This window comes from Arachis hypogaea, chromosome 12 (genome assembly GCF_003086295.3).
Source record: "Arachis hypogaea cultivar Tifrunner chromosome 12, arahy.Tifrunner.gnm2.J5K5, whole genome shotgun sequence".
NCBI classification, from domain to species: Eukaryota; Viridiplantae; Streptophyta; class Magnoliopsida; order Fabales; family Fabaceae; genus Arachis; species Arachis hypogaea.
Genome location: NC_092047.1, coordinates 38292723 through 38306590, shown reverse-complemented (window position 1 = coordinate 38306590; position 13868 = coordinate 38292723). Strand labels below are relative to the sequence as shown.

Below are 13868 nucleotides of genomic sequence, written 5' to 3'. Positions count from 1 at the left end.
TAATGATAAAATCTCAGGTGCAGTCGACTTTACCTGAAGTTAAAGTTGAGAACAATTAAATAATTTGACTGATTTGACTAAATAGAATACCATCAAGGAGATTCAAATTACATATAACAATATAAAAGTAATATTGTATCAAAAACAAAATTGTCAGCATCTTTGACAAAACTGAAAACTCACAATGATGATAAAACAAGACAAAGTAATAAGATGTGCGTATTTATCTAAATATTGATATTATATTACATATCCATTATCACAATATTTTTACAGCGTAAGAAAGGTTTCTCTTTTTATAAGAAACTAGACACACCAATGATAAGCTAAATATGTTGTTCTAAAGGGTTCTCATTAGCATAGTTACCAGGAGGGTCATATTCACAAGCAATGAGCATGCCAGCATTACGATCATTGCAATGTTGTAGGCCACACCCAACACGCAATGAGTCTCTCCATACAATTTGTGTGAAATGACCACACATTTTTGGAGGACGATTTGGTTTTGATGGTGGTGGTGGAGTGCAAGTAAGCTTGTTAAAATCATACCAATCTTTTTCTGTGTACCAAAAATATATAACATCAGAAGGGGTCCAATGTAACTTCTTTCCCCAAAACAAGTTCTCACCGTAGCCATATTTTGAATGGATAACCCTGCAATCATCATATCGCTCCATGAGATATTTGCGAGCGATACTTTCAAGATTCTCATCCCACGTGTATGGCGGTAGATTGTACTTGTTTCTCACCCAATTGTGTGCATGAAGAAATTCATCTGCCAATAAAGCTTTACTATCAGAAGCCATTATTCCATTTTTTGGAGTCCATCCAAATAATTTTCCAGGATTTTTGTTATTTTCTTCATCATGGGTATCCAAATTATTTCCCTTGAGTGGAAGATTTTGGCTTTCATCTAAGGTTTGATTTTGATTTGAAATTGGATTTGGGTTTTGCTTTGCAATTGGGACTACCATGCCATTTTGTGGTGACGCACGATTATTAGGGTCGCTTGCTTGATTTTGCATAACTTTGGTTGGATTTTGATTTACACTTTGGTAGTTTTGGTTTTGATTTATTGTTGGATTTAGATTTGAGTTTGGTATTTCCATGGCATTTCTTGGTATTACAAGACGGCGTTGGTGATGTTGAAGTGATCCATGTTGGCCAATAGCACGAGATAATCTACGATCTGCTGGTGATGGCGACAATGGTTGTGGTTGAGGTTGAGAAAATACTTTGGTAATTGTGAAGAAGAGAAGTGCATTGCATAAAATGGTAGCAACAATGATTGAATGCATTGTGAGAGGGTTTGTTTGTTGTTTGAGAATAATAAGGATGAATGTAGAATGAATTAGCCACACTGGTAGTAACGAAAACCACGGGTTAAATGGCAGCAAATAAACTTTTTTACTTTCTCAACAAGAACCTTTTGGTACCACCATTTTTATCATATTATTGTTGTGCTACATAATTACTATTTTTAATTTTGTTATTGCATATATGGATAAGCTTTGCCTATATTAATTTTCATAAACCACAAGACAATGTGTATGTTTTGGTAAGAAAATCTTAATTATTGGGTAACCACAAAAACTAATATCATATTCTTGTTTTCTAGTTAATTAGTATGCATTAAATATATAAGGCTTTGTTTGTTTGAATGGAAAATAGACGGAAGAAAAAAGAAAAAAAGTAGTAGAAAAAAATATCAATTACACCTTGTTTGTTTGAGTAGAAAACTTGAAAGAAAAATTTGCATAATAATTTAAGTGTGAAAAGAAAATGAGTGAAAATTAAAAGTTGATGAATTTTTTTATGTTGTTTTTTTTAAATATTTTTTTTGTTTTATTTTCTTTCATTTAAACACACTAAATATTTAGTTTGATTGAGAGAAAATGAGAATGAAAGAAAAGAAAAAAAAAGAAAATTAGAAGAAAAATGATTTTTTTTATTGTTTGGTTAAGAAGAGAATTAAAAAAAAAAGTTGAGTAGTGTAAAAAAGTAGATGGGACTCATTATTTGTTTTTTCCAATATTAAAAGGAAAAGGGAGAAAAAACTAATTATGTTTTTCTGCTTTAATTTCAATATATTTTATATGTGATGACTTGCATCATCTACCCTTTCTTGTATAAAAAGGACCATAAAAGGGCATAATCTCATTAGATCATTGCAATTGATGCATTATTTGATGAACATTATAGTACATTGCTTTGAAATGAGTTTGTGCTGAATTTCAGGTAAAAAAGACATCAAAAAGGGGAAGAAAACAACAAAACAAGCTGGGCGTGCAGAACGGGCATGCCACTTAAAGCAAACGCCACAAAATTGCACTGGCGTGGCACGCCAGTACTAAAGTCCAGAGAGGATCCCCCAAGCATATACATGGGCGTGGCATGCCAGGAGCTGAGCGTGGCACGCCAGTACACTTTTCCAGAGAACAACAATGAAGGCCACCAAAGGGGCGTGGCACGCCAGGTTGGGCGTGGCACGCCAAACCCACCACTTGAGCCATGGGCGTGCCACTTGAGGAACCAGGTCTAGCACACCAAGCTAAGAAGGACACAAATGAATGGGCGTGCCACTTGAGCAGCTTGGCGTGGCACGCTGGTACAAAATTCCAGAGAGGAAGTTGAAGGCTAAAAAGGCTGGGCGTGCCACTTGAGCATCTGGGCGTGGCACGCCAAGGTACAAAGAAGGCCAAAGCAAAGGCTGGGCGTGCCACTTGGTGTCGAAGGCGTGGCACACCAGCTCAAGATTCCTAACTGGGCGTGCCACTTGAATGCTAGGCATGGAACGCCAGCTACTGGAACCAAGGCAAATGATGGGCGTGGCATGCCAACACTTGGGCGTGGCACGCTGGTTATATTTTCCAGAGAGGGAGAAACAAGGCCAACCATATGGGCGTGCCACTTGGTATCGAAGGCGTGGCATGCCAGCTTTAAAAATTACTTGGGCGTGCCACTTGAGTCCCAGGCGTGGCACGCCACCATCACCAACCACCCAAGAGAAGACCTGGGCGTGCCACTTGAGTTCTGGGTGTGGAACGCCAAGCAGAGGAGCCAAGCACATGAAGAGTGTGGCACGCCAAACCCTGGGCGTGCCACGTTAGTTTAACTTTCCAGAGAGATAGATCAAGCACATAGCATGGGCGTGCCACACTAGTTCAAATTTCTAGAAGCTAACAATGAGAGAAAAAGGCTGGGCATGCCACTTGGGCTCGAAGGCGTGGCACGCCAGGCTAACCAAGTCTTTAAAAAGGCCTGGGCGTGCCACTTGGGCTCGAAGGCATGGCACGCCAGGCTAACCAAGTCTTTAAAGAGGCCTGGGCGTGCCACTTGGGCTTGAAGGTGTGGCACGCCAGGGTGGTCAGTAAAGGGAGGTGTGCCACTTGAGGATTGGGCGTGGCACGCCAAGGCAGAATCAGAGCAAGGCGTGGCACGCCACTGAAGCGCCAATCACACGCCAGCTGTGAGATCACATTTTATGAGTTTATTTTCCCTCCAAAAATGTAATTTTACTTTCACTTTTGTATTTTCTTTATTTGCTAGTGCTAGGAGTAGTATAAATACCCCTTGGAAGTACTGAAGAAGGGGTTAAGCAGTTGAGCTATTAGTTGAAGCATAGTTAGATTCACTTTTTCCATCTTTTACTTTTTCTTGAGCTATGAGTAGCTAAATTCCCTCTCATTGAGAGAGGGAGCTCTGTTGTACTTGATGGATTGATGATAGTGAATTTCTTCTTCTCTTCATCTTCTCTTTGATTTGCTAGAAGGAATTTCGTTCTTCATGCTAGTGTTCAATCATCTTAGAAAAGGGGTTGAATGCAAAATGGGTTTCATGGGAACCTTGGAAAAGGAAACATGAAATCATGCTAGAAACCCCTTCTCACACTTGAGTAGGATCTGGATTTTGGTGTTTGGATATGGTGACATAAAATCCTCCATCTACTTGGACCTATGATGATGTGTGGTATAATCAGGAACCAAGCATATCTCTCTTCATGAGTAATTAGACCAAGGAATTGGCTATTGATCAAGATCTAAGATATTGAGTCACCAAGGGATTGGGGCTCAATCAATCATGACTGCCAAGAGGTCAATGAGTTGCATGATTGGAGAGGATAAGAGGTAGATTTAATCCAAAGAGACAACATCTCCTGATCTCAATGAATTCCCTTATTCTTATCTTCCACCTTCTTTATAGCTTTCTTTACATTCTGCTATTCCCCCATTCCCATTTACTATTAAGTCATTTAATTTTCTGCTCTTTATCTTTGTTGCCATTTTCAATTCTGCTATTTACTGCTTTCCTTTACTTTTGAGTCATTTATATTTATGCACATTTACAATTCTGTAACCACAATCTATTCTGCTTAGCTTGACTAATTCACCAATTGATTAAAATTGCTCAAATCTATCAATCTCTGTGGATACGATCCCACTCCACTGTGGGTTATTACTTGACGATAATTTTGGTGCGCTTGCCAAAAGAACGGATTCACAAATTTTATAATGGGGTGTGAATTCGGCTCATCAATAAGTCAAAGATAAAATTATTTTTTTTATAACATTTCTTTCCTTCTTATTTTTCTTTCATTCAAACACATCTAAGAAAAATAAAAATTCATGCAATTTCTTTCCTTTCTACTTCCTTCCTCTTTATTTCTTTTCTTTCAACCAAACATAGCTAAAGAATTTTAGAAATTCATCCGCTTCCTTTCTTTTCTCTTCCTTTTTTTCATCATCTTTCTTCTCCACTTTTATGCTTCCATCCAAACAAGCTCTAATAGTATTTTCTTTTAAGTTTTAATACATCTATTAAATTAGTATTCATGACTTGTGTAACTATTAGAAAAAATGTGTAACATATTGTTACTTATGGCAGTGTTTAGATAGTGTCTTTGAGACATAAAGACAGAAACACAAATACACAAGAAGACATAGACATAAAATACACAATTTTTTTTACTATGTTTGGTGATGATGTACAAGACACATTGATATGAACCAAATGTCATATTTATCACTATGTTGTATTCACTGCAACACCACTACTAACATTGCTTTCCATCATCACTGCCATTAATTTTTCAACCTCAATCCAAATAACTATGAACTATCATCAAAATCTTTAATCAAATAATCAAATCAATAATTTTTTTATATATAAAAAAAATTGAAAGAAAAATTTAGACAAGAAAAAAAGAAACTTGAACATAATATATCTGGTGAAAAAGAATAATGGGCAACAAAAAAAATATAGGAAGCAAGCACAATCTGAAAAACAGATATGAAGGCAACGAAGACAGATCTATATGCAAGGAGAGGCGATGGAAGCGTCAGCGCCAGCGCGAGCCAAGGAGAAAAAGAGGTAGGTGAAGGCAACAGAGACGTCGACAAGAGCGACAGAGAAGAGAGGCGGGCCAAGGCAGATTTGGAGGTAGCACGACGATAGGGATCATAACGGTGATGGCAGAAGGCGAGAGGGAGGCAGTGTAACACCCTAGCTACTAGAATATCATGCTTCTGGTTGCGCCACTCTGATAGCTCGATATTACAGCGACTTTTAAAGAATTTAATACTAACATAGGAGCCTGCTTAAGTCTTAAAACCGAATTTTTCAGAAGACCATTTATATACTGAAGCATAAATCCATACATACAAAGAATATATATATACACATAATATTAATTTACAAACATATCATATCAAGTTCCTATCCCTCTAACAAAAACTTGTAAAGATAAGGGCAAGGAAAACCTAATAACTAAAACAATACAAAAATATCGTGTAAACAGAAAATGAAATAAACTCTTCACGACTTCTTTGTCCATACCCTGAAAAGAAAATACCTATAGGAGAGTGAGAACATCGTCCTCGCTGGTTCTCACTATAGGGTTAGAAAATTGCTATAATAAGATACGTAAAAGTAAAACTATTTTCAATATACTGTGATCGTTGCCCGCCTTAAGTATTCTTTCAAAAACCAGAGATTTACATTAAAAATTCGAAATCCTTTTTAAAAGAGAAATCCGTTACTTTTTCAAAAATCCAAAACATTTTCCTTTTGTATATTTTATTAAAAGTTTTTCCTGGACAGTATGAATGACCATGTGATAAACCACTATTTTATGGTTTATCTTGTACTAAATTGAGTGGATTTTATGAAGTCTTTACACACTTATTCATATAATTTGCATGATTTTACAATTCCTTCCCTAATTTGTTCTATAATTGAAAACTTACTTCCTAAGCCTTTAAATTGTGTATTTTAATTCCCCTTTATACCATTCGATGCCGTAATCTGTGTGTTAAGTGTTTTCAGGCTATATAGGGAAGGAATGGCTTAGAGGATGGAGAGGAAGCTTACAAAAATGGAAGGAACACAAGAAACTAAGGAGATGACCAGAGAGAAATGACGCACGCGCGTACCTGACGCGTGCGCGTACCTAACGCGTACACGTGACTGACGCGTACGCGTGACGTGCGCCACGTGCAGAAAATGCAGAAGATGTTGGGGGCGATTTTGGGCTGAGTTTGGACCCAGGTTTCGGCCCAGAAACACATACTAGAGTCAGGGGACAAGAAGAGACTCAACACACATTGACAACATTCACTTTTAGACAGTTTTAGTTTTAGTTTTTGAATCTTAGAGAGAAATCACCACTTCCTCGAGGGTTCTTCATATTCATAGTTTTAGAGTTTTATGCTTTTGATTTGGATATTGAGAAGAGTTACTACCTCCGTTGAAGTTTCCATTATTCTAGTTTGTTTCCTTATTCTCTTACTCTTTTAATCGCCCATTAACCCTGTTCAGATATGGATGTTTATGGTTTTGGAATTTATTAATGCAAAGAATTATTTTTTACCTTTAATTAATTTTCTATTATTACTTTATTTGAATTATCATGTCTTCTTTTTATTCCCTTTTATGGTTTATGAAAATGGCATTCATATCAATGGAGTAGACTCCCAACTTGACTTGGGAGTTAATTAAAAGGAGATCCTTGAGTTGGAATACTCAAGTGTTAATTTTAATTAGAAGTTGTTGGCTAACTCTCTATTCACTAACGCTAATCCTTCCATAGGAGAAGATCAGGACTTGTGAATAAGAGTTGCCTCAATTACTTGACTTTCCTTTATTCGGTAAAGGTTAACTAAGTAAAAACAACAACCTCTTACTATTACACTTGGGAAAATTCAACAAGGATAGAACTTCCAATTAATCTTCTCCCGGTCAAGGCTTTTATTTTAATTATATAAATGCTCTCGTTAATTTTCATTGCTTTAATTTACAATCATTTATTTTTCTGTTCTCCAACTCTTAAAATTTCTCAGAAAATTCTTGACCAATAAATTGCACCCTTTTGTCAACTCGTTAGAAGAAGACCTGGGATTTCTACTCCCAGTATTTTATTCTCAATTTGTGACAATTCTTTCTAAATTAATACGCAGAATTTTAGTCGGTTAAGAACTGTACTTGCAACGCTGTTATTTCTATATTAATTTCTTAATCGGCAATTTTCCACCACATCAATTTTTGGCGCCGTTGCCGGGGAGTTACAACAGTGTGCTAAATTATTGGTTGGTGTAAATATTTTAATTTGACATATTTGCATATTTTATTTTATTTTATTACCATGAGCTGTATGTTTCTTTCATTGAATGACGCGTTCACTACCTGATCCGAGCTTAGCCACATTTGATCTTTAAATCGAAAGAACTATTTCACGTATTAGGTGAGCTCGGCGTCAGTTAGCCTCTGAGGGTGCTGAAGTGGTTACTACCAATTCACCAGTCTTATCTGAGAGTGAATTTGAGGCGCCATTTGAGGAAGAAACAAGCTCCTCTTTTATTGATTCTGTTGATTTACGTGCAGGTAATATGGCAGAGCCCAGAAGGATTACTCTCCAGGAAGCAGGAGCTCCAGACTTTACATTGCAACCGTATCTAGCGCGTCATCCAAATCTGGCTGCAGAATTTGAACTGAAGACTGCGCTAATCAACCTAATACCTAAGTTTCATGGCTTACCTGCTCAGGAGCCTATCAAGCACCTTAGAGATTTTCAGACAGTCTGCTCAACTAATAGGCGTCATGGTGCAGATGAGACTACTATTTTGCTGTCTGCCTTTCCATTTTCTCTTGAGGGAAAGGCAAGGGAGTGGTTCTACACTCAACCTAAAGAGGTTAATTGGGATTTGCTTAGAAGGGAATTTCTGGATAAATACTTTCCAGCTGAAGTTACAGATAGACTGAGGAAAGAAATTTCCTGTATTATTCAAGGCGAATCAGAGACTCTTTATGAGTATTGGGAACGCTTCAGGAATCTCCTAGACTCATGTCCCCACCACAAGATTGACCAGATGGTGTTGATTAGCTACTTCACACAAGGCATGAAGCCTCAGGATAAGACTACATTAGATGCTGCGAGTAATGGCTCTCTGAAGAAGTACAAGACGGTGACAGAAGCATGGCAACTGATCACCGATCTAGCTGAGTCTACCCGGAATGTCAGGCACAGGAACAACCATCCCAAGGCTATTGTGGAGGTTTCCTCTAGTAGTGAGACTGCTGTTCTCACGCAGACTCTGGGAGAGATGACCAACATACTGAAGCAGCTACAGCTGAATCAACAACAACTTCAGCCTCCCCCACAACAACAGTGTTAACAGTTGGTTCCTCAGAGAGTGTGTGGAATATGTGCCTGCTATACTCATTACACTGATGAGTGTTCGCAGCTCCAACAAGAAGATAACACCTTGGCAGCTACTCATAATTTCTATGACCGCCCAAATCAAGGATACTATCAACAAGACGGCAATTATAACTAAGGTGGAAACTACAATCAAGGTTGGCAAGACAACTCCAACCAGGGATGGAGAGATAATTCTAACCAAGGATGGAGAGACAATTCCAACCAAGGATGGAGGGACAACTATAACCGAGGAGGCAGAGACAATAGTGGAAATCAGAGGTGGGACAATAATAACAGATAGCAGAACCAAAACCAGCCTTACCGAGCACCTCACCAAAGGCAGTCCCAAGCGCCTCAGAACAACCAACAGCAGGCCCCTCAAATTACTTACCCCCATTCTTATTCTAATGATGAGATGCTTCGCACTATTACGCAAGGACAAGACATTCAGAATACAATTAACTCTTCCATAAATGGTCTTAGCTCCACTATACAAGCTCTCCTCTCCCGGATGGATTCACTAATTACCCCCAACAATCAACCTTCAAACTCCAGTGCACTTGCTTCTCAACTCTTACCAAACCCAAAGGGTGGAATCAATGCCATTATTTTGAGATTCGGAATCATACTGCAAGAGAGGAGTCATGAGGAGCCAAGCTCAAAGGAAGATATTCAAGTTGAAGACATTGTTGAGGTAGAGGATGTTGAAGAAGAAGAGGAAGTACAAGACATGGTTGGAGAAGAAGCAGCTCAACCAAGGCATGGAGCACCAAAGGAAGATGAAGTTACAAGAGAAGTAATTCCCATTCCATTTCCACACCTTGCTAGGAAGTCCAGAAAGCAGATGGAGCTCGATCCCAAGATGGTGGAGATCTTCAAGAAGGTTGAGGTAAACTTTCCCCTTTTTGATGCTATTCGCCAGGTACCTAAATATGCAAAGTTTCTAAAAGATTTATGCATGAATAAAGATAAAATACAGGATTTAGAAACTATTCCTCTAGGTAGCTCTATTTCTGCTTTAATGGGTGATATACCGAAAAAATGTAGTGATCCGGGTCCATGCATGGTTACTATTACTATAGAGGGTGTAAAATTTTCTGACTACATGTGTGATCTAGGTCCGTGTGTGAGTATTATACCGTTATCTGTATATGATGCCTTGAGGCTCCCTCCTTTAAAAAGGTCGGCAGCACATTTTGTTTTGGCAGATAAAAGCATAATCTCGGTGGTAGAAATTGCTGAGGACGTGCTGGTAAGCATTAAGGGGCTCACATTCCCTATTGACTTCTACATCTTAGAGATGCCCCCTAATGACTCAGAAAGACCATCATCCATTCTGCTGGGAAGGCCATTTCTGAAGACTTCAAGGTTCAAATTGGAGGCCTTCTCAGGGACTTACTCTTTTGAGATAGATGACCGAGCAGTGAGTTTCAACCTGGATGAAGCTATGAAGCACCCTCCGGAAGATCATTCCGTCTTCCAGTGCAACATCATTGATGAAACTGTAGCTGTAGTTCACCAGGAAGGAGTAGAAGAGATGCACATGGAGTAAGGTGCAAGTGTGGGGAAGCCCCCTGAACAAGATGAAGACACCTTACCCCCATCACTAGCTCCAGATGATCAAGTGCCTAGCCATGAGCAGAAAATGAAATTGAAGCCCCTTCCACCCCACCTCAAGTATGCTTACCTTGAGGATAATCAGAAGCTCCCAGTTATTATTGCAAGGGAACTCACTTTCCAACAAGAGGAGCAGCTGCTTAGTGTGCTGAGAAGACACAAGGAAGTGATTGGGTGGAGCTTAGCGAATATAATAGGCATCAGCCCTCAAGTTTGTGAGCACCGGATATTTTTAGAAGAGGGAGTAAGGCCTATCCATCAGCCTCAAAGGAGATTGAACCCCACCATCTTAGAAGTTGTCAAGAAAAAAGTGACCAGGCTGCTTGAAGCTGACATCATCTACCCCATTTCAGATAGCGAATGGGTTAGCCCAGTACAAGTGGTGCCCAAGAAGTCTAGAGTTACAACAGTGAAGAATGAGCATGGAGAGCTCCTGGAAACTAGAGTGCAGAATTCCTGGAGGGTGTGCATTGATTATAGGCGCCTCAACCAGGCTACCCGCAAAGATCACTACCTCCTACCCTTTATCGATTAGATGCTTGATCGCCTGTCAGGTAAATCACACTACTTTTTAGATGGTTACACTGGCTATTTTCAAATTCATATAGCTCCTGAAGATCAGGAAAAAACTACTTTTACATGCCTGGTGCACGAAATTGTGATGTCCAGGCTCGAACAATCCCTGGCAACGTGAGCAACTTGGTACGCGTAATCGTGATTACACTTTAATTATGTAAAATTCATGGCTCTTTCTTTCCCTGGCAATGGCACCAAGAACATGGTGCCAATACCATGGTTCACAACTTCGATACAACTAACCAGCAAGTGCACTGGGTCGTCCAAGTAATACCTTACGTGAGTAAGGGTCGAATCCCACGGAGATTGTTGGCATGAAGCAAGCTATGGTCACCTTGCAAATCTCAGTTAGGCAGATATAAACTGATAATGGTGTTTTCGAATAATAAATAATAGAATAGGGATAGAGGTACTTATGTAAATCATTGGTAGGAATTTCAGATAAGCGAATGGAGATGCTTTTCGTTCCTCTGAACCTCTGCTTTCCTGCTATCTTCATCCAATCAGTCTTACTCCTTTCCATGGCTGGCTTTATGCAAGGGCATCACCGTTGTCAGTGACTACATCCCCTCCTCTCAGTGAAAAATATGCTCACATGCTCTGTCACAGCACGGCTAATCATCTGTCGGTTCTCGATCATGCTGGAATAGGATTCACCCTCCTTTTGCATCTGTCACTAACGCCCAACAATCGCGAGTTTGAAGCTCGTCACAGTCATTCAATCATTGAATCCTACTCGGAATACCACAGACAAAGTTTAGACTTTCCGGATTCTCTTGAATGCCGCCATCATTCTAGCTTACGCCACGAAGATTCTGGTTAGGAGATCTAAGAGATATTCATTGTAGCTTATTTCATGTAGAACGGAAGTGTTTGTCAGGCATGTGTTCATAGGGGAGAATGGTGATGAGCGTCACACATAATCATCACCTTCATCACGTTCTTGGGTGCAAATGGATATCTTAGAAGCGAAATAAGATGAATTGAATAGAAAACAGTAGTACTTTGCATTAATCTTTGAGGAACAGCAGAGCTCCACACCTTAATCTATGGAGTGTAGAAACTCTACCGTTGAAAATACATAAGTGAAAGGTCCAGGCATGGCCGAGATGACCAGCCCCCAAAGTCTAAGAACAATGCGTTCAAAGATGATCCTAAGATCCTAAGATGATCAAAAGATGCCTAATACAATAGTAAAAGGTCCTATTTATAATAAACTAGCTACTAGGGTTTACATGAGTAAGTAATTGATGCATAAATCCACTTCCTGGGCCCACTTGGTGTGTGTTTGGGCTGAGCCTGAGTGTTGCACATGTAGAGGTCCTTCTTGGAGTTGAACGCCAGCTTTTGTGCCAGTTTGGGCGTTCAACTCTGGTTTTGGCTCCTTTTCTGGCGCTGGACGCCAGATTTGGGTAGAAAGCTGGCGTTGAACGCCAGTTTACGTCGTCTATTCTTGGCCAAAGTATGAACTATTATATATTGCTGGAAAGCCCTGGATGTCTACTTTCCAACGCAATTGGAAGCGCGCCATTTCAAGTTCTGTAGCTCCAGAAAATCCACTTTGAGTGCAGGGAGGTCAGAATCCAACAGCATCAGCAGTCCTTCTTCAACCTCTGAATCTGATTTTTGCTCAAGTCCCTCAATTTCAGCCAGAAAATACCTGAAATCACAGAAAAACACACAAACTCATAGTAAAGTCCAGAAATGTGAATTTAACATAAAAACTAATGAAAACATCCCTAAAAGTAACTAGATCCTACTAAAAACATACTAAAAACAATGTCAAAAAGCGTATAATTTATCCGCTCATCACAACACCAAACTTAAATTGTTGCTTGTACCCAAGCAACTGAAAATCAAATAGGATAAAAAGAAGAGAATATACTATAAATTCCAAACTATCAATGAAACAGAGCTTCAATCATATGAGCGGGACTTATAGCTTTTTGCCTCTTGAATAGTTTTGGCATCTTACTTTATCCATTGAGGTTCAGAATGATTGGCATCTATAGGAACTTCAGATTTCGAATAGTGTTATTGACTCTCCTAGTTCAGTATGATGATTCTTGAACACAGCTTCTTTATGAGTCTTGGCCGTGGCCCTAAGCACTTTGTTTTCCAGTATTACCACCGGATACATAAATGCCACAGACACATAATTGGGTGAACCTTTTCAGATTGTGACTCAGCTTTTCTAAAATCCCTAATTAGAGGTGTCCAGGGTTCTTAAGCACACTCTTTTTTTTTTTTGCTTTGGACCTTGACTTTAACCGCTCAGTCTCAAGTTTTCACTTGACACCTACACGCCACAAGCACATGGTTAGGGACAGCTTGGTTTAGCCGCTTAGACCAGGATTTTATTCCTTTAGGCCCTTCTATCCACTGATGCTCAAAGCCTTGGGATCCTTTTTATTTGCCCTTGCCTTTTGGTTTTAAGGGTTATTGGCTTTTTCTGCTTGCTTTTTCTTTCTATTTTTTTTCTATTTTTTTTCGCACCTTTCTTTTTTTTTTTCTGCAAGCTTTGTTCTTTGCTGCTTTTTCTTGCTTCAAGAATCATTTTTATGATTTTTCAGATTATCAAATAACATGTCTCCTAGTCATCATTCTTTCAAGAGCCAACATATTTAACATTCTTAAACAACAACTTCAAAAGACATATGCACTGTTCACGCATACATTCAGAAAACAAGAAGCATTGTCACCACATCAATATAATTAAACTAAGTTCAAGGATAAATTCGAAACTTATGTACTTCTTGTTCTTTTGAATTAAATCATTTTTCATTTAAGAGAGGTGATGGATTCATAGGACATTCATAACTTTAAGACATAGTTACTACTACTAATGATCATGTAATGAAGACACAAACATAGATAAGCACATAACATAGAAAACGAAAAACAGAAGAAAGAAGAACAAGGAATGAATCCACCTTAGTGATGGTGGCGTTTCCTTCTTGAGGAACCAATGATGTCCTTG

The 13868-nt window shown here is 39.0% G+C and overlaps 1 protein-coding gene across 1 annotated transcript; it reads right to left on the bottom strand.

Moving 5' to 3' along the window:
- Positions 1–326: 326 nt before the first annotated feature.
- LOC112729973 (pathogenesis-related protein PR-1 type-like) lies at positions 327–806 on the bottom strand. The gene has a single exon (XM_025780099.1). It carries the CDS (start codon positions 804–806, stop codon positions 327–329), a length of 480 nt encoding a protein of 159 aa, XP_025635884.1.
- Positions 807–13868: the final 13062 nt, after the last annotated feature.

What these genes read in the sequence shown, in the direction of transcription:
- LOC112729973 (XM_025780099.1), bottom strand. Translation starts at nt 806, where the DNA reads ATGGCTTCTGATAGTAAAGCTTTATTGGCAGATGAATTTCTTCATGCA.